The 20,835-nt window shown below is 36.2% G+C and overlaps 1 protein-coding gene across 2 annotated transcripts in view; it reads left to right on the forward strand.

Annotated features, from left to right (window-relative positions):
- The window catches only part of shtn3 (shootin 3), a 121,402-nt gene that overhangs the window by 53,568 nt on the left and 46,999 nt on the right, over positions 1–20,835 (forward strand). For both annotated transcript variants that reach the window (XM_039775616.1, XM_039775614.1), the window contains exons 3-6: positions 8,488–8,582; positions 11,553–11,715; positions 14,990–15,087; positions 19,790–19,871. In XM_039775616.1, coding sequence (XP_039631550.1) covers positions 8,488–8,582; positions 11,553–11,715; positions 14,990–15,087; positions 19,790–19,871 — 438 coding nt within the window. The remainder of the gene's footprint in view (positions 1–8,487; positions 8,583–11,552; positions 11,716–14,989; positions 15,088–19,789; positions 19,872–20,835) is intronic.

Consider the following 20,835-nt stretch of genomic DNA (forward strand, 5'->3'; position numbering starts at 1 on the left):
TACACAATATCTCAATGCATTTCTGATTTTTAGTCAAGGCTTGAGCATGTGGGTATTTCCAGACAGTGCTTGTATGTGCAAGTTCATACTCTGTAGTCCATACTAACATATGTGCTGTGTGTGTATGCGTGTGTGTGTGTGTGTGTGTGTGTGCAAAGCATTACTCACAGAATCACTGCAAAAATACTCAGCAGTACAAAGTCTTAAAGTGGATGTAGAGTAGTGGATTTTTTTACACAGGTAGTAATTTTAATAAATTTATGTGAATATCATATTCTGAATAGCTGTCTACTCATTTTCATATGTCATTTACATATCGGTAGACAAACAGATACATCTAATAAACAGACAGCTATTTTTTAGATTGTATGTGCAATTTTCTGTCATATCAGATGAATGCACCAATGTGATCTATGTAGATGGTCATTTATAGACTTTTCATAATAATAGTGAATATACTTAAGATTCAACAAATAAGCCTACAAATGAATGTCCTTAAATTATATTTCTCACCTTATGTTATCAGTTCTCCTGAAAACTCCAGTCAGACTTCCTAAATTCACATTGTCTTGGCTATGTCATTTTAGTTGGAACTTACTTTTCATAAAGAACTTATCAAAGTATCATCTTGTGGTTTTTTTCACCTATTGTACTCCATTGTTTCTGATGAATATATTTGGAAATACTAGACTGACTCCTTCTCCAGTGTACTATTTCATCTCTGTTATCCCCAGGAGATTATTTATATCCAAGTGTTTAAGATGGGTAATCAAGTAATTGCAAAAGCTGAGATGCTCCACTATAGATATTCACCTGATAGTGCAATTGAATCCCTTGCCCTTTCATGGAAAATGCAGAGGGCAACTACATGAAGAGCACAACAAAGAATTGATTAATTGAATAAAATCAAAACTGAGAGCTGCGTGTGTTTTACTCACTAGTGATAAACAGGCCTGGTTTAATTACTGGTTTAGTCATAGCTCATTATTCATTTCAGTAGATATCCAAAAGACTGTCCTCCCATACATTAATATATTTAGAATTTTTTAACAATGTCTTAGAATTGAAAATAACATTAAATTAGCATGTAGCACAAAATTGCTTATTTTAAGTATGTAATCAATGCTTGAAGTGGGTTGGTGCCCTCATTTAGAGCGGTAATCTTTAATTTCACTAGGCTTTTGCTCTTTGCTATAGTTTTGTGCAAATCAGCTTGCAATCAGACCTTCAAAAGCCAACACCGCCAAATTGCCAATTCATTTTTTCCACTTCAACCACTGTCTGAAATACATGAATAACTAAGAAAATACTGTAAAATATTTCTGATGAATACACCCTAACACAAATTGGCTTTCAATATGAAAACTTTCATACTGTACAGAATTATTGTACTTGTTTTTATTCATATATTTTTTATAGACCAAAATCTTGAATTATATATTTTTATCATTAATTAGTCACTATAACATCAAAGATAAATTAATTGGAAACTAGAAGGAAAGATTGATCCATAGTTGTAATAAACTATTACACGTTTAGTTTGAAATTCATCTTTTGCATATATTTCTTAAAACTATCAATGCATGACTACCCTCTTGATTTCATCTTTAAATTTAAAAATTAAAATATAGTGTGAATGTATTAAAATATGCAGTCATTTATTTGTGTGGATGGAATTAATCTCATCCATCCATCCATTTTCTAAACCTGTTTTATCTCGAGCAGGTTCAATAAGAAGCTGGAGCCCATCCCAGCAAGCACTGGGCATAAGGCAGGAATAATCACTGGACCGGGTGCCATTCCATTGTTGAGTGATCACACAGACACACAAACTCACAAGGGACAATGTAGCATCGCCAGTCCACCTAACCTGCATGTTTTTGGACTGTGGGAAGAAACCCAAACAGACGACATAGACAGAACATGCAAACTCCATGCAGGGACATTCTGGGACATGAACCCTGATCTTCTTGTTGAGAGGCTGTGCCTCTGTGCTGCCCAAGTTAGTCTCAAATAAAACAAATATTTTTATATTTTAAAATTTGTACCTTGACTGTAATTGGAATTCATATTTTTTTAATCATGCTGCTTTATTAGAATTATGGCAAACAAAAACATTTTGCTAATAAAATCCATAATAATAATATCTTAGACAGGATGTGAACTACCAGTATAAAATATGTCTTGCCACTAATACTTTTGCAAAAACAACCAAAAAAGACATAGAGTATATTACATATTGAATATCCAATAAGTATAGCAAAACCAAACATTGCAGGCATGGAGAATTAGTGGGACTAATGCATGTGATGTCAGAAGATATCCATGAATGTTTATGTGGTCAGCTACCTTAATCCTTGTTTCATATGTCCAGTTTCTATGACCAGTCTGTGTGGATTCATAATGAAGCTGCAATTAATTATTTAATAAAGCAATTGATTTTTACTTCACATAACAGAATCACAAACTGAGCAGTTAACATTATAACATAACTCGTATACACATTTCATAAATCAACATAATCTAACGGGCGCTGGGGACAGATATTCTCCCTGTTGCATCAGGTACAAGTCAGAAACTAACTCTGAACAGGAGGTTAGTCCGTAATTTAATATAATGTCCCTTTTATTTCAGAGAAAATATAAAGAAAATGATTGAAAAATATTGCAAGTGAAGTTTTAGTCCTTCACATTTTTTAGAACTTTTATTTGAAAGGGAACTTTTATGAGCACCACATGAAAATGGAACAGGTATTTGTATTCATTAAAATGAATTCTCCTGTTAACCGCTTTTTTTGATAATTAATATGGTTTTTAAATAAAACTCCAAATTTGGTTGGTCTGTTTACAAGTAAGTCAAAAATTTTACTTCATTAAAATTCTTTCTCTTATACTACACATGCAAAAAGTGAAAAGTGTGGGTGGTATGGAGCTAGGTGTTTTGGCTTCTTAGTACTTATTTATTTATTTATTTTTTTTATTAATTTTATTACAATCCATACAAAGCAGTCAAGTTTTTACAAAGAGAAAAATTAAGTTAAGAACAGATCGATCCCCACCCCTGAGAGAGAGAGCAAGCCAAACAGCGTTAAATTTAAGGCTTGTAAACATACCTACTGTAAATTAATAAATTCTCTGTGCTTTATGAACTTATTTTAAAATATTACTGATTAGATCCTGCCATGTTTTGAAAAAAGTCTGTACGGATCCTCTAACTGAGTATTTGATTTTTTCCAATTTCAAATAATATAACACATCGGTTTCCCACTGACTTAAAAGAGGAGAGTTTGGGTTCTTCCAGTTTATGAGAATAAGTCTGCATGCCAAAAGTGTAGTGAATGCAATCACGATTTGTTTGTCTTTCTCCACTTTAAACCCATCTGGAAGAACCCCAAACACAGCTGTTAATGGGTTAGGAGTGATTGTGAGTCCAAGGCTGTCTGAGAGGTAATTAAAAATTTTGGTCCAGAATAATGTTAATTTGGTGCAGGCCCAGAACATGTGACCCAGTGAGGCTGGGACTTGGTTGCAACGTTCGCCGGTTGGATCATGCCCTGGAAACATTTTGGAGAGTTTTAGTCGAGACAGATGTGCTCGATATATCATTTTAAGTTGTATAATTGTATGCTTTGCGCATATGGAGCTCGAGTGAATTCTCTGCATTGCTACTTTCCACTCCTTTTCTGATATATTAATTGAGAGATCTTTTTCCCAGTGTCCTCTTAGATCTTTGAAAGGAAGGGATTGTAAAATGATTTTATATATTGTCGAGATGGAGTCTAATTCCTTGAGATTGAGCAATATTTTTTCCAGCATGAATGAGGGTGGAAGATGAGGAAAATCTGGAAGGTTTTGTTTAACAAAGTTTCTGATTTGAAGATAGTGAAAGAAATGTGTAGCTGGAATGTTAAATTTGGAATGTAATTGTTCATAGGATGCAAAGACGTTGTCTATATAAAGATCTCTAAGCAAGTTAATTCCAAATTTTTCCAGATATTAAAAACTGCATATGTTTGTGAAGGTTGAAAGAGATGGTTCTCTTGCAGGGGTGCCACAGAAAGAAGCTTCTCTGTCTTAAAATGCTTTCTACATTGGTTCCAGATTTTAAGTGAGTGGAGCACAATTGGGTTATTAGTGTATTGCCGATAACGTGTGTTTATTGGTGCACAGAGCAAGGAATACAAAGAAATACTGCAGGATTTTACTTCTATTGCGGTCCATGCCTGTGTATGTTCTTCTATTTGTGTCCAGGTTCTTATCGCCTGTATATTTGCTGCCCAGTAATAAAACTGGAAGTTAGGTAGAGCAATGCCACCTTCTACCTTTTGTCTTTGTAGGGTCGCTCTTTTGATGCGTGGATGTTTTGAATTCCAAATAAATGAGGTTATTGTCGAAACTAATTGCCTAAAAAAATGATTTATTAATGTATATTGGGATGTTTTGAAATAAAAAAAGGAGTTTAGGAAGAATATTCATCTTAACAGTGTTAATTCTTCCAGCTAGTGTGAGATGAAGGGTTGACCATCTATGCACTAGGCTTCTTAGTACTTAGGATGCAGGGTCATTTCTGGGCTGTACAATTTGCTCATTATCTCATACATTATCTGTTAAATTGTTGATGCCAAACTGCACTCTCTTGTTTGCCATCTGCAATTAGGTGCCACCAACTGCTGTCACATTCATATCCTAACATGTGCCCATTGCTGTAGGGGTCACATTAAGCTATGCTAAGTGGATTAAACAGCTACAGAAGTGTAAAGAAACCATTTACAACACAACGAAAGGCCAATTTGCCTAGAAAAGTGGCATGTAATTAACTGGTATTTACATCAATTTCTAACTGTTAAAAACAAGTAAAGTCTTGTAAGCCTATTAGAATCAAACTGAGGGCAAAATATTATATAAAAAGTGTGAGTGAAGTACAAGAATAACAACCGCCTTCCATACCCACAACTGTAGCTCTAGCACTTACTGTATGCTGCTCCTCTTTCTCACATATTCTGACCCTACATCTTCCCAATCAGTATGCCACACTGGAAATGTACATCCTATTTTAGAAAGTTGTTATTGTCATGACTACCTCCTCCCTATCTTTAATTCTCTCTTAACTGCTGCTGGAGTTCAAAAGCCATCATCCATCGCTCCTAATAATTTGCTTCCTTCATCGCTTCCATATTCCCTATCTTTCAAAAACAGCTCAAATATACTCCGACTCTCCCCTGTGTTGCTCTTCTCTTTTCTCTTTCTCTCCTATAAATAACTGTGACATTTATGTTCCACTGCCTATGCACTGGGCCACATTCCTTCTCATCTCCTTAAGTCCATCTCTCCTCTCCTGATCCCCTACATCTCTACTGTCATTAATGTCTTACTGACCTCTGGTATCATCCCTAAAGTTTCATGTGACCCCTGTTCTTAAGAAACCCCCTCTCAACCCATCTTCCACTGAGAATTACCAACCTGTCTTGCTTCTGCCATTCCTGCAAAGACTCTAGAACACATAGTCCACAAACAGCTCTCCTCTTTTCACTTGGACAACAATCTACTAGAACTTTTTCAATCTGGATTCCATAAGGGTCACTCTACTGAATCTCCACTTATTTCAGTCACAAATGGTTTTAGATCTACTTGAGCTGCTTCTCTCCCCTCTGTCTTTACTATTCTCTACCTTTCATCTGCTTTTGATACCAATAGCCACTCCTTGTTTGTCTCTCCCCTCAATAAGCTTGGAATTGGTGATTCTACTTTGGACTGGTTCTGGTCCTATCTGTTTGACTGATCATTTTGTTTTTCCTGATCTAATTCCTTGTCTTCTCCACAGGAACTCTCCACAGGTTTGGTTCAAGGATCAGTGTTGGGAACATTTCTCTTCTCTCTTCACATTTATTCCTTAGTTAATCAATGTAATTTCTATTCATGGCTTTTCCCACCACCACTCATTTCACTCTTACTACCCATAGGTTCAGCCCAAATCTCCGTCTCTTTGCCACCTCATCATGGATGAATGATCATCACCTTAACCCAACCTTTCAACATCAGATATCTTATTCTTACAGTCTAATTCTCATTCCTCATGTTTCTCTCTAAGCATTGCTCTCGAAGATGTCACCTTTTCACCATCACAGTCGGGATTCTCTGGACTTCTCTCTTTCATTCATCAAATATATTTATTCAATTAAACAATCCTGTTGTTTCTTTCTTCATAATATTCAAGGATGAGTTAGGATTTCCTTGTTAATTACGCCGCACAACTCCTTGTTAAGGCACTGGTTCTCTCTTGGCTGGACTGTTGCAACTCTTTCCTGGCTGGGTCTCTTTCAACTATTATTAGACCTCTTCTGTTTGTCAAGAATTCAGCAGCTTGACTGGTGTTCAATGTTCCATGTTTCATTCCAACTACTCCTCGACATTAATCTCTCAGCTGGCTTCCTAATAAACCAATGATCTGGTTCTTTAAGGTTCTACTCCTCAATATCTCCAGTTTATTGTCTCACTATATGTTCCTTCAAAAAGTCACCATTTTGCCTCTACCTGTTTGCTGACTGTTTCCTCCCTTCCTATATGTGCCAAGAGTAGACATAGATTCTCGGTTCTTGTTCTGAAACTGTGGAATGATCTTCTTTTGTCTATTCAAAGCGCACCCAATTTACTCAAATTTAGGTATCATTTGAAATGTACCTTTTGATGAAATATTTAGGAACCACTTAGTCTCTCTTCTACAGGATAGCTGCTGTTGACAAATTTACCCCTGGGGACAAATAAAATTCTATCTATCTATCTATCTATCTATCTAATAAACATGCAACACATTGCTACTCTCTGGCACCATGATTAGTGAGTATAATTACTTTACCTTGAACTTTCTGTCTTCCTTATCATAAAAAAACTACTCATGCAGACTAGACAAGGAAAAAAGGATATACACTGTAGGGGGACAGTAGGATTCACAGGACACCCCAAAGTGCCACCCATTTCATTACCCTGATCTGTGTTATAATTGTAGCAGCCTTACCAAAAGATACAATAGCCAATTAAGGGAGAGGTCTGTTGGAAGACAAAACGATGGACAACTTTGCTAGCCTTCAAAACACAGCTACATTATAAATACGGAAATTTGAAAACAAGATATTCTGTCATGTGTTCAGTAAACAGAAGCTGTTAAAATATGAAACAGCAGTTGTTCCAGGATCAGGGTTAGGTCTTATCCTTCATACATTGTTCAAAAATCTTTCTTTTTGATAACTAATCTAAGCTGACCTTGATGCCTTTTCCTTCTTTCTTTTCTTTAATAAGGAAAATATTGAGTTCTTATTTATCTTCACTGTATAATGAATTCTTTGCATGCCAATCAGGAATTAGAGTGGACTACAAAAAAAAAAAAAACCCACAAAATGAGCCACAAGAGCATGGTAGCTTTGGGATGTTAATTGACTACTAGAGTGATGTGGCTGATGAATGTAAACTTCTCATTATTTTGAATCATTAGGCTGCTTTTTAAATTACACTTCTTTTCTTCCAGGCCTGATTTTCACCTCCAGCCAGCAGCATAATCAGCTGTCAGTGGAGACTTCCTATTAGCTGGCCATAGATATGTTTCAAAGACTGTCATCACTCACACTGCAGTGTATTCTCTACAGTCAAACTCAATCTCCTGGACGTTTCTGATAACATCACACATAAAGAAAATGCTCTGGTAATTTAGTAAGCCAGAGATGCTTCTATGAAACAGAATGCCATGGTCCAGCAGGCTCTGTGGGCTTGATCATGTTACTACACTACACTTTAGATAGTTGTTATGTTTATCTATCATTGTGGACTTTTAATGAAATCTGGGTCATTGTGAATGGCAGGAGGGTATAACATAACATAACATTTTCAAATCTACTTAATCCAGTTCAGGGATGTGAAGGACCATTCCCGTCATGTCAGCTTTAAACACAGGGCAGAAACCAGCCTTGGACAGGGTGCCAGTCCACTGCAGGGTCCACTTACACAGACTAAATTAACAGTCACCAGTTAACCTAATCTAACCATGCCTTTGTAGGTATGGGAGCAAAAGTTGAATATCCAGAGGAAAACCCAGACAGACAACATGGGGAGAACATAAAAACTTCACATAGACTACGAAGAATTCAAATCAATCACGGGGCCAACTTAATGCACAGACCCCTTCTCAAATGGTCCAGTCATCATTAGACCCAACATACACATCTTGGTGGATATAAGAGGGAAACCAGAATATCCACTGGAACATCAATGCAGGCATTCAGAGACCATGCAAACTCCACACAGAAGATGACCATTCATCGGAACCAGACTCAGGATTCTAAATATTTAAGGTGTCAGCACCGAATGCTGTGACAAATGTTGCCCAATTTGAAATGTTTCTAACATAATGTGCATGAAAAAAGCTATACCAAAGCTGATTATTTATGTGGACATCTCTAACCCAACAAAAATATAAGCTTTGTTTTTGCTTTTTTTTCAGTTTCTCAAATGGTCATTGAAGAAGTGAGTGTTTTGCAAACTCAGCTGGAAATAGAAAAATCCTGCCGAGAGAATGCAGAAGCCTTAGCAACAAAGGTAAAACTGCAAAGACTAATAATGTGGCAAGTGGTATATTCATCAATAACTGCTTAGTTTAGTTTACAGAATATGAAAATGCTTGGCAGACAGATCCAAACAGTTAGGACTGCCATTTTACCTGACCAGAGTGCCTTAAATATTATAAATATTCACGTTTTATTTTGCACTTTTGTAACTGGTACACCAAGGAAACATTTGTTATGTAATTCTGTTTCCAGATATGACCTTGTTATTTTCAGGTGATATTTGAGTTACACCTAGCTTTTATGTTCCAAGTGACAAATTAGTAATATAAAAATGTAACATTCATTCCAGACTAATGTTTTTAGTATGTTCACACCATGAACCAGCCTTTTTAACTGACTTCTGTGCAGGAAGTGTCGGATCTTAAGAAAAAAAAGGGTCAATTCACTGGCCCAAGAGACTCGAGCACACTCTTTCATAGATCAGATCAAGCCATTCATTTGTTACAAGACCAGAAGTATATTCAGGGATGTGACTAGATCATTTTTCATCAATTTTTTTCTCACCTCTATTTTTACATATTTTGTTAGTTCTTTTCTCACTTTAAGTGTTTTGTTAAATTGATACTTGAATGTTTTTACATCTTGCCACATTACCATTTTGATTTTTTTATTCTTATGATTGTCATTTTCATAAAATATATAAAAAAAGGTTTTGGAGAAGCTGAATATGATTTCACTTTATTTCACAATGCCATTTTGTTTTGCTATGGGCGCTGCCATTTTCTAGCATTTACCTAGTCCACGGGTGTTGAACTCTAGTCCTGGAGGGCCGCAGAGGCTGCAGGTTTTCATTCTACCATCTTCTTAATTAGCCACCAGTTTTTGCTGCTAATTAACTTCTTTTGCCTTAGTTCTAATTAAATTGACTCAGGCCCCTTAGTTGTCTCTTTTTCCTTAATGAGCAGACAAACAATAATGAGACACAAAACAAGGCGCCACACGACCAACTCACCTGTGCCCATCACACAATATCTGAAAATAAAGAAAGGTGAAGGTCTCAGTAAGGCTGATCTCTCAGGTCACCAAGACAGAAAAATCAACAGAGGGATAAATGACGGATTTAATTAACAGCAAGAATTGACTTCTCATTAAGAGACTGGTTGGAGTGAAATTGGTTGGAGTTTGATATCCCAGTTTAGTCTGTCATCTGTTGGCTCGTTTCACGTCTCATTTCTGATTGGCTGTCATTCAATGAACAAAAGAATAAATTCAAAGGACTGAATCCTTAAAAACAAAGCTATTGAAATGAAGGGAAAAGAAGTTACAGTAATTAGCAGTGAAAACTGGTCACTGATTAGTAAAAGGGTTAGAATGAAAACCTGTAGTCACTACGGCCCACCAGGACCGGAGTTTGACACCCCTGGCCTAGTCCATTGCCACAGTAAGTATATTCAGAATGCTCTGAGAAGGTGCAGTGTGTGATGTCATCAGAGTGATGACATAATAACAAATGTGTACATTCATGAATCACCTGAGCACTGGATAAAATTACTAATCATGTGCATTTTTTGTTATTTTTGACCTGATTTCCAACTTCTTGCTATTTATTTTTTTTCAGGTTTAATCAGTTTGTGGTTTCTTAGTAAGGCAATGCAAAAAGATTTGATGGACTTTTGGTTAAGAACTTTGCTTTGTTGCTGACTTGCGTTTTATCTCCCGATCCCCAAGGTTAAAAAATCTCTGCCTTTTCTCCTTAATACAACCTTTATGGTTGCCACCATTTTCTAGTACTGTTTGTTTAAATTTTTGCTAGAGTGGTTGCTACCACAGAACAACTGAATGTCTAGATGCACAACTCTAGTTGTCCAAGATTCTGGATATCAAACAAACAGTTGTTCATAGTACATGCTATTATTATCGGCTTACAAATTTACAGTGTATCCTTCTTTTAACTTTAATGATCTGCCTAGGCTTATTTCAGTACTTTTGACTTTAGTTACAGACCATGGAAGATCTTTTTTAATCTGTCTCTGTCTTCTTCAATTGCTAGGAGAAGAACCTGTTATTTTTGCTAACTTTGTTATACTGTAACTACTAAACTCTATCAGTTGTTGTTTCGCTGTCTTAGTGTATCCTATCTTTTGAATTTTAAATAATCACATGAAAAGAATTAAACACCAGAGTGTTTTGAGTTATATTTCAAATAAATATGCCGGCATACACTATAGTTGAAATTATAGGTAGGTTTTTCCATGGAGAAAAGTTGATGTAAATTTAACTAATGACTGTTTTTATGAATTACTTTTCTTCTTTTGATAATAGATGGTCACTGTAGATTACTGAAATGATCAACTAAGATTAAGCTCTAATTCTCTAGGTATTTTTTGATCAACTCTAGTGTACGACGCATTTTGGTAACAGCTTAGTTTAGGTACTGCAAAATGCATCTATTATTCATTTACTGTTATGTAAGAAGACCTTAAAAACACTTCTTTGGATCTTCCTAACACTTACAAGCATCAGTAAAAGGTTTATTGATCTCTGCAATGTGACCTACCAACAAAACTTCACTTTTGCGTGGTCTGAGGTGGCTTAACAGGAGCACGTTTCTCTTTAATATTACATATTTCGTGTAAGACCCATGAATCCTTCATATTTACAATTAATATGACGATCAAGATATTACCAAAAGGAGCCTTTGTTAAGGTCTTGTAACATAACAGTAACTGGGTAATAGATGTGCTTTTGCAGTACCAAAACTAAAGTGTTACCCACTTTTTTAATAAGCCGTATTAAATATTAAAAAAATAATCTAACAGACTGAATTGATAAAATGAGTAAAACTTAGACAAGGCAATTGTTTTCTATTAAAAGGACTGTTACATATTTTTTTGCTATGTATAGACACCAACATTATAACATGTTATAGATAACTACTAAACATATATATATGGTTTAACAGTGCTTTTACATTAACTTAGCTTTTGTATTATTATTGTAGCTGAATTCTGAGAACAGGAAACTAAAATATCTAAGTTTAGCGTCAAGACCCTGCCTAGATGAACTGTTGCCCAGTATTTCTGACTGCATTGCACTTGAAGAGGAGGCTGAACCCCAAGACCCAAGCCCTGACCCTTACATTCAATACCAACAACAGGTGAAAGGTATGGCGCTGTGAGTCTGTATGGATAAATTATGAACTGATACAGTATTCAGTATTGCAGAACTGTATAATATTTTTGCCTAATCTTGTTTGTTTATGTTTTATGTTAATTTCCTTTTTATTTCATCTTGTAAAGCACTTTGAGCTACATTGTTTGCATGAAAATGTGCTATATAAATAAATGTTGTCATTGGTTAAAATAATATATGGAACACATCATCATGGTACTTTTTACATTAATTAAGATTTTCTAAATTTGGTTCAACCTACTTTTGTGCGCTTGTGGACTCATAATGAGTCTTACACCATCATTCTGTCTATTTTCAGTATCAGCTTTTTCAGTACTGCAGGCAGCAAGGGATTTCTCTGGCAGCAATAACTGAAAGACAGGAACTTTGCAATGAATCCAGTGTCAATGTGCAGAAGCACAAACATATTTACGGTCGGGCAATTTTATACTGTTAAGTAAGGCCTAGAAACCAGACAGTGTGTTTTTGGTTTATATGAAAAAAGTGTAGTTCTTTTAAGGAAGTTACATAAACACATTGCAAAGGGCACCACAACTTAAATGTAGACCTGGATGTGCTATAAGATGACAACACCATTTAATGCAACACAATGAAGTTCCATGCCAGATGAAAGCATTAGATAGATAGATAGATAGATAGATAGATAGATAGATAGATAGACTTTATTAATCCCAAGGGGAAATTCACATAATCCAGCAGCAGTATACTGATACAAAGAAACAATATTAAATTAAATAGTAATAAAAATGAAAAAAATAAAATTAATGTTAGCATTTACTCCCCTGGGTGGAATTGAAGAGTCGCATAGTGTGGATGAGGAACGATCTCTTTAGTCGGTCAGTGGAGCAGGACAGTGACAAAAGTCTGTCACTGAAGCTACTCTTCTGTCTGGAGATGACACTGTTAAGTGGATGCAGTGGATTCTTCATAATTGACAGGAATTTGCTTAGTGCCCGTCGCTCTGCCACAGATGTTAAACTGTCCAACTTTATTCCTACAATAGAGCCTGCCTTCTTAACAAGTTTGTCCAGGCATGAGGCGTCTTTCATCTTTATGCTGCCACCCCAGCACACCACCGCGTAGAAGAGGGCACTTGCCATAACCGTCTGGTAGAACATCTGCAGCATCTTACTGCAGATGTTGAAGGATGCCAACCTTCTCAGAAAGTATAGTCTGCTCTGATCTTTCTTACATAGAGCATCAGTATTGGCAGTCCAGTCCAATTTGTCATCCAGCTGCACTCCCAGATATTTAAAGGTCTGCACCCTCTGCACACAGTCACCTCTGATGATCACAGGGTCCATGAGGGGCCTAAGCCTCCTAAAATCCACCACCAGCTCCTTGGTCCTGTTGGTGTTAAGGTGTAAGTGGTTTGAGTCGCACCATTTAACAAAGTCTTTGATTTACTTTCTCTACTCCTTCTCCTACCCACACCTGATGCAGCCCACAATATAGTATATTATATAGTATGGCATATTTGTGTGGTGGGTTATTCCTAACTCCATATAAAATTCATATTGAACTAAATACATTCTAGAAGATGTATTTGACCAGTTAATGTGCCACCTTGTCATTCTTGTCTTGGATACATTTTTACATTTTTTATTACACTTGTTTATCCAAAGCTGTGATGTTTTACTGTACAATATGCCATCTTGCTCCAACACTCATTTGCAGCAAACAGTACCTTTTGCTAGTAGACAAGAGTTGACATGGTATATGTACACAATAATTCCTTAAGGTTATTTATTTGATCAAGCTGTTGGAAATAGCCCTTTATATTTAATATTTTCAGCTTCTATTGAGTGCATGTGTATTTTTCAGCTTCATGTACAGTATTTATGATCTTCGTGTGTGTTTTTGTGACAATTTGTTATCTCCTTTCTGAGTTAGATGTGTGTGTAACAACTTCAGTTTGATTTTAGTTATGTTTTGGATTTGATCCTGCTGATTTTCTGTTATATTTGAGCCAGTATTAAGCTACACCAGAGCTGACATTCACTGCCTAATTTAAGTGATTTCCCCAGGGTCCCCACAGACCTGACAGCATTAATGACTCAGCTGCTAGATTACACTGCACAACCAGCATTACGTTCAATTTCATGTGCACCTTAGCTAATTGTATAGGACTGATGAGGTCAATTCATTAAATCACTGTACCTAACTTGCTCCTAAAATCAGCATCTTAGGCCCCCGGGTAAAGTACTGCGCTGGACCACTGTTTTGATAGCAAAACAGAAACATACATAGGCATTACAAACATTGTGGGCCCCTATGCTCCTGGGGCCCCCAGCCAGTGCCCATTGTGCCCATACATTAAGACGGCCCTTCCCAAAATGTCTGATAATGGAGAATATACCCAGTTGAGTTTTACAATTGCTTTTATAAAAAAGACTTCTTTAATTAAGTAAATGCTGTGTAACGTCACTCACCTGGAAAGTACCATTATAGAATTTGATTAAATCAAGCAGATAATTAACCAAATCAGACATTGCAACTACAACTTGTGCACAATAGCACACAAAATTCACATAATATTTTTATTTTTAGTATAGTAAACCATATACTTAACCATTCAAAGTGGATTGGTTTTTACCAAAAGATTCTGATCATTTTTTTAGGTTTCTCTCCATCATTTAAAAAGCTTATTTATCTAAAAAGGGATTGGTTTCTATATACAGTATATATAGAAAGATAATAATCTGTTTTATTTATAGTTAATAATATTACCTCTGTGCCCAAACATTCCATATTAAGACTGAGAATAGAACAGTAATATTGTCAAAACTAGCAGGCTCTGTAGCCATGACTATATTAATATACTGGATATTTAAAAATCCAATAACTGATAATGCATCACAAACCATCTGCCCACAGCTCCACAAGGATTACGCCCTGCTAAAGTAATGAGTCTTAAACCTTGTTTGAATTACTGTGACTTATTTAGTATTGCTTGGAAATGGTGGACAGCAAAAATATTCTGCTTAATCTCCACTGGAATATTAAATACATATTGTCCCAGCCTCTTGTGCTATACAATATAGAGTGGAAGTATGCTATGGAATGGTGGTGCTTTTATCAGGACAGCTGCCATACGTTGTACTGCTACAAAGATGGTATCGGAACAAACCTTTCGTCAAGTGATTAATGGGTAGAGGTATGGTGTTTTTACAGATACTACTATATGACTTGTAAGCTTCTAATTGCTTTGGTTTAAACATGTACATGACTTTTTTTGTATTTTAGACTTGCAGGAAACAGTTAGTGGCCTTTTAGAGGAGAAGAAACAGCTTGTTTGCCAGCTACAAGAACAGAAGTTCCACATAGAAGAGTTGAATGCCCATGTAAGTGATCGTTACTCTCTAGTAATGACAGTGGGGTGAAGAATTGTTACAATTAGATTAGATTAGATTAGGTTACTTTAGTAATCCCACAGGGATATTCAAATGCATGCAGCAGCAGAAAAAACAATAATACATACTCACAGGATCAATAATACAGCTAATCAATTAATCAATCGATTGATTGATAAATAAATAAATACATGTATATTGTGCACAATGTTCAAAATGAATTTAAAGAGTACACTGTATTGCCAGGCAGTGGGCAGGAAAGATCAGTTCATATTCCAAGTGCTTCACATCCTCCTAATAAGACACACATTTCTATGAAAAAGAACTTTCTGCAGTAAATAAAAGGCAATTACATTTTACTTGAAATGTTTCCGTCAGTCCATTCATTATTATTCACTCAGGGCTTTCCTTATAGAGATACAACAACTTTATTGTTACCATTTGGTTGACTTTATTCAAAGCAACTTACAAGATGGAAATCATCAGTGTTGTGTAAATTAAATAACAGCCTTACTTGAGTAAAAGCAGAAGTATCTTTCTGTAAAATGATTCAATTAAAAATAAAAATCGCCAATGAGAAAACTACTTAAGTAGACGTTTTTAAGTGTCTGGTATTGAGTGTACTTAAGTATCAAAATTACAAGTAAATGTAGGATCTCTATTTTATATATAATCAAAAAAACAAGTTCTTACAAAGTTAAAATAATTCAGGTTAACTTCTTTTTGCACATACATCACATTGCAGTCACTAACGTAGTAGCCAAGTAACTGCATCTTAAAGCAGTGAGATTCAGCATAAGCAGACATCTTAATGACTTTATCCTAATTCAGTGGGGTAGGAGCTAATAAGGGCAGTGTGCAGACTTCCCCACTTTAAGAAGAAGCTAATCTGTTCCTGAAAGTCTTTTCATAAAATAAATCTTTGAACACCTAATTGATTTATATAGAAAGCATTTTTAAGAATTCTTTGTCCCCTAAAATTACCCCTAGTTTTGTTCAAATAACACTGAACTACATGAAAAATGGAATAATCGGTTTAATATTAACATAGATCATCAAAACAAACCATAATAAGACATTGTCCTTTATTAAATAATGTTTAAAAAAGCATTTTACCTTGACTTTATTACTTCTAGCTTTAATTCAAAAGGACATCTGTTTGTTATTTCTTGGGCATTTCCAATTAGTTCACAGAAGCCTGAGCTTTAGGTAATTGACTGAACAATAACAGTGCATATTTGCCTAGCCAATTTGTTTTCTGGTTTAATATTTCTATGAAAGGGGTGGAACGGTGGCGCAGGTTCGCTTCCCGGGTCCTCCCTGCGTGGAGTTTGTATGTTCTCCCCGTGTCTGCATGGGTTTCCTCCCACAGTCCAAAGACATGCAGGTTAGGTGGATTGGCGATCCTAAATTGTCCCTAATGTGTGTGTGCCTTGTGGTGGGCTGGCGCCCTGCCTGGGGTTTGTTTCCTGCCTTGTGCCCTGTGTTGGCTGGAATTGGCTCTAGCAGACCCCCGTGACCCTGTAGTTAGGATATAGCAGGTTGGATAATTGATGAATATTTCTATGAACAGGTCTAGCAAAATATACAGGGTGGTCCAGATCAAATTATCCAGATCGTATGGATGACTTTGATTTATGGGGGGATGATTCCAGTTTGGTGCAAAGATGATTCTTAATGTAGTCAGTTCGCACACTTCTCGATGGTCCGGGAGTTTTTGGGTGATTTTGTATGTAATAAACTAAATAAGTTATAGCGTAATGAAAATTGCATAATTAGACCTGGACCACCCTATATAAGAGTAAACATAAGAGAGCAGACAAAAAAAAATTAACTCAGGGAAAGTAGAAATTATCTCAGATATACTAAGTACAATACAGTGTTTCTGCTTTATTACCATACAACATTGGGACAGATTATAACAGGCAGGTTAAGCGACTTATACAGGGTCACGCAGTGAGTCACAGGCCGGCAAGCTTGCCATAAGTCCAATATCTTAGCCACTATAACACTCTGGTAGCACATAATTCCAGCCATGTTGGTTTGATTCCCGGCCTACTTGAAGTCTGTGTGAAGTTTATATATTCTCTCTGCATCTGCATTCATCGTTTTCTCCCACCTTTCACAGACATGTTGGAAACTTAAAGCTGGTCCAGTGTGAATGAGTGTAGGTGTGTGAACGACTGTGATTTGTGATAGACTGGGCTTCTATCTAGGAACATCGGGAACAGTACATTTATTGCTGCCAGGATAGATTCTGCCTCCATGACACCCCAAAATGTAGAAAATGAGTCTGAAAAACGAAGGGTGGAATGGTATGTTCTGTTATCTTTTCTGTGCGGCTGATATATCAAATATATTAAAAAGCTTAATTTATTATAAATAGGAAGAATAATATCAGCACTTTACACAGGAGACTGGAGTCTTACACAAACCATCAAATGCAGAATATGGATATTTAATAAAACAATGAGAAACAAAGGTACACCCTAAGCATGGTGATAACTAAGAAATTAGTTAGTTTATAATAGTCAGTATAGATTAGCTATTTGACTCATGTTTTTACAACTACATAATCTGTAATGGTGGTTTAGCTTGAACTTCTTCTGCACATATAAATTTACACTTCAATGAAATGATATTCATCTTGGGAAATCTCTTATTTCCAGAAAGGCAAACAAATAAGTGTATTCTCACCCTGTACGCATTAATTTCTGCTGAAGTAGACGCTGCTGCCAAATGTTACTAATTTTAATAGCTGTGAGCAGCTATTAAAATGTGTTTGAAGCCATAAATCATTCATTATAATTCTAAAATGTTAGCATTGCAAATAAGAAATTGACTTGTATGTGAGCGCATATCTGATAATTACATAGGAAGGTTGACAAATAAATGGAGTCTATTAAATATGTTCCAAAATCTCATCTAGATACTTTGTAATATTTGTTTCCATTTTAACCACATGACTCAGCTATTGGTTCAAGATTCCCACAAGCCTATCTATCTATCTATCTATCTATCTATCTATCTATCTATCTATCTATCTATCTATCTATCTATCTATCTATCTATCTATCTATCTATCTATCTATCTATATCTGTCTGTCTATCTGGGATGCAAGAGGACATAGATTTGGAGAAGATGGATGTACTTAATGACCGGACCAGCAAATAAATGAATAGTAACATATCACCAAAATGTACAAAAGTGTTTCTTGAGTGAAATGTGGATGATTTTGGAAATACTAGTTAATTTTTCGCTTTATCTCGCTTGAGATCTTCCTTTAGCAGGTTCTACTCTGCACTCTGTTTTTCAGCTTTATTTTAGATTTGTTCTTTGTGTTCTTTTAAATATGTGTTACTGTTTAATAGTGCTGCATTTCTGAATTTGTTGTACTGAGCTTTTAAATTTGTATCTTGTAAGCCCTATATAAAGCACCTTCTGATGGTGAATACTGTGTGGCCTGCAGAGGGCGCACAAGCTGCCCAAACCCAACACAGACAGACACCTGGCCCAAATTTCAGCACAACACACATCTATTCTCAAGGGGAAATGTTTCCTAATCATTCCCCTCAGCAGCCCAGTACAATACAGTACAGCACACAGGACTTCCTTTACCTTCTTCTTGGCTTTCTCTGTCTCTTTCTTTGTCTTTGTCACCTCCACTACTCCTCCAGCAAGCACCGTCATCTCCATCCCGACTCTGGTTCCTGGAGTAGTGGCAGCTGGCTCCTTTATCTGTACCCGGGAGCATTCTAGGAGGCCCATTAGCATGTTCCAGAAGTACTCCAATGTGTGGTGAGAGCCAGACACAATATAGGGCCCTACAGCCTCTGCAACTCCCCCTGGCAGCACCCACGGAACCCAACTAACAGCTTGCCCTGCGGGAATCTGTGGTGCCCCAGCAACCCAGGTGGGCTGCCCTCAAGAGATAATTACCCTGAACACACTCTCTCCCCCAGTTCTTCCATTTAGCTGGTATCCACGACAGCTGTTAATGGCTGTACTATATATAAAGAAAAAAATAATCAACTGAGTGATTGCATACTGTCTGTGAATGCTTATTTATCTTTCATGTATTATGATCATTTTGTATCCCTTCTGACGTTGTGATTATTATTAGGCAAAATTGAGCATTTCCTTTTAAATTTTATGGTAGAATTTCTTTTTGGAAATATAGCTTTATAGGTACTACATATTTATTCATCATCTTTTTTAAAATACTATTTTACTTTAATGAACTTGTGGAAGTGCCAGTAACATATTTAATATCAAAGAAAAGAATACAACACAAGAAATGAACAGTGGTATAGCAAAAAGCAGCAAACGGACAGTTTCTGGACTGCAGTGGATCGGTTAGTAGGAACAGATGGAAGGCTTATTAATTTCTAAATATATTTTCTAATATTACACCAAATGTCCTTGCATATTCATTGCTCAAATTATCATTTGCATTTTCCCGTGTCTCAAATGGCTCCATTTAATCTTTATTTTTGAAAATAATAAGAAAATATTCTCTGGCCCTGGGAGTTTTTCAGTTATATTACCTGATTTTACACCTTCTCACTTCATTGTTTTCTTTAGTGTTATGTCATATAATGGAAAACCAGAGTCTTTCAGAAAGACACTGTGAAAAAGTATTAATTATTTCTTTTCAAAGAAAATAACTCACTGTTGAATTTCAATTTGCAGATAGAAAGTGATGAAGCTAAAATGCAGGAACTACAGAAAACTATTGAACAACATAGTGCAACTATCAGGAGATTCAACCGAGGTGAGGCGTGGCATTTATTGTATACAAAAACAGGCAATTCATGTTTTTAGACAAATCAAAAAGTCATTTTCCTAAGGTCCTATTTTTTTAAATCAAGGAAGCAGTGCATGTCTTTAACTAGAATTGTTGTCAAGTTATTTTTACTTTATACTTAAGTATTTTCCTGGCTTTGTTACTTACTCTAGCTTACTTGTGTTATTAGTTTGTTTAATTCCTGTCCAAATACACGTGTATCTTTTGCTTTTTTCCTAACATCATAGAACTTTTCCTTCAAATCCTACAGGTGACCACAAGCCAGACACCAGTTCCATTCCCTATGTTTTAAGCATACTGTTGAAATTGGAATATATTGCAAGAAATGTTTGCCACACCTGCTCCAGGTCATTCTTCCTTCAGAACTCCAGCAAGTAACCTTATGCTGGTCAGTCCATTCATAGAGAGAAAACTGTCAGGGACTGTAAAAAAAAGTTCCGATAGCCAGGGAAGCTACCGCCAATCTTGTTCAGTGTGAACCAAACTAACTCTGTATGAGAATTTCCTCCTTACCTCTGAAATACTTCCTTCTGCTTAAAGCCACTGTTTGTGGCAAAGGATCACTTACGTTTGGCACCAAGACAACTTACATACACACAACAGCTAAACAGATTGATCTTATGACCTCACAATGAATAGTGGAAAAAACACCCAGCTGGCTAAACTAATGGGGTCTGCTGCTGAGGTTTACCCTGAATGAAACAATTTTAAATTATGATTCATCTCACTCAATAAATCTACTCAACAGAGCCTCAGCCCATTCTGGCACCCACAGAACATTTCGATTGGCCAGATGGCAGTAGCAATCTAGAAGCCAGCCTAAACTACCATCTTTCTTTCAGTCAGTTCTTTTTTATGGAATACCTCACTCTCATTACACATTTTATGTACTTTCTTTATTTTTATATGTCTGTTGTATTTATGGTACACA

The sequence above is a fragment of the Polypterus senegalus genome, chromosome 13, assembly GCF_016835505.1.
Source record: "Polypterus senegalus isolate Bchr_013 chromosome 13, ASM1683550v1, whole genome shotgun sequence".
In the NCBI taxonomy this organism is placed as follows: domain Eukaryota; kingdom Metazoa; phylum Chordata; class Cladistia; order Polypteriformes; family Polypteridae; genus Polypterus; species Polypterus senegalus.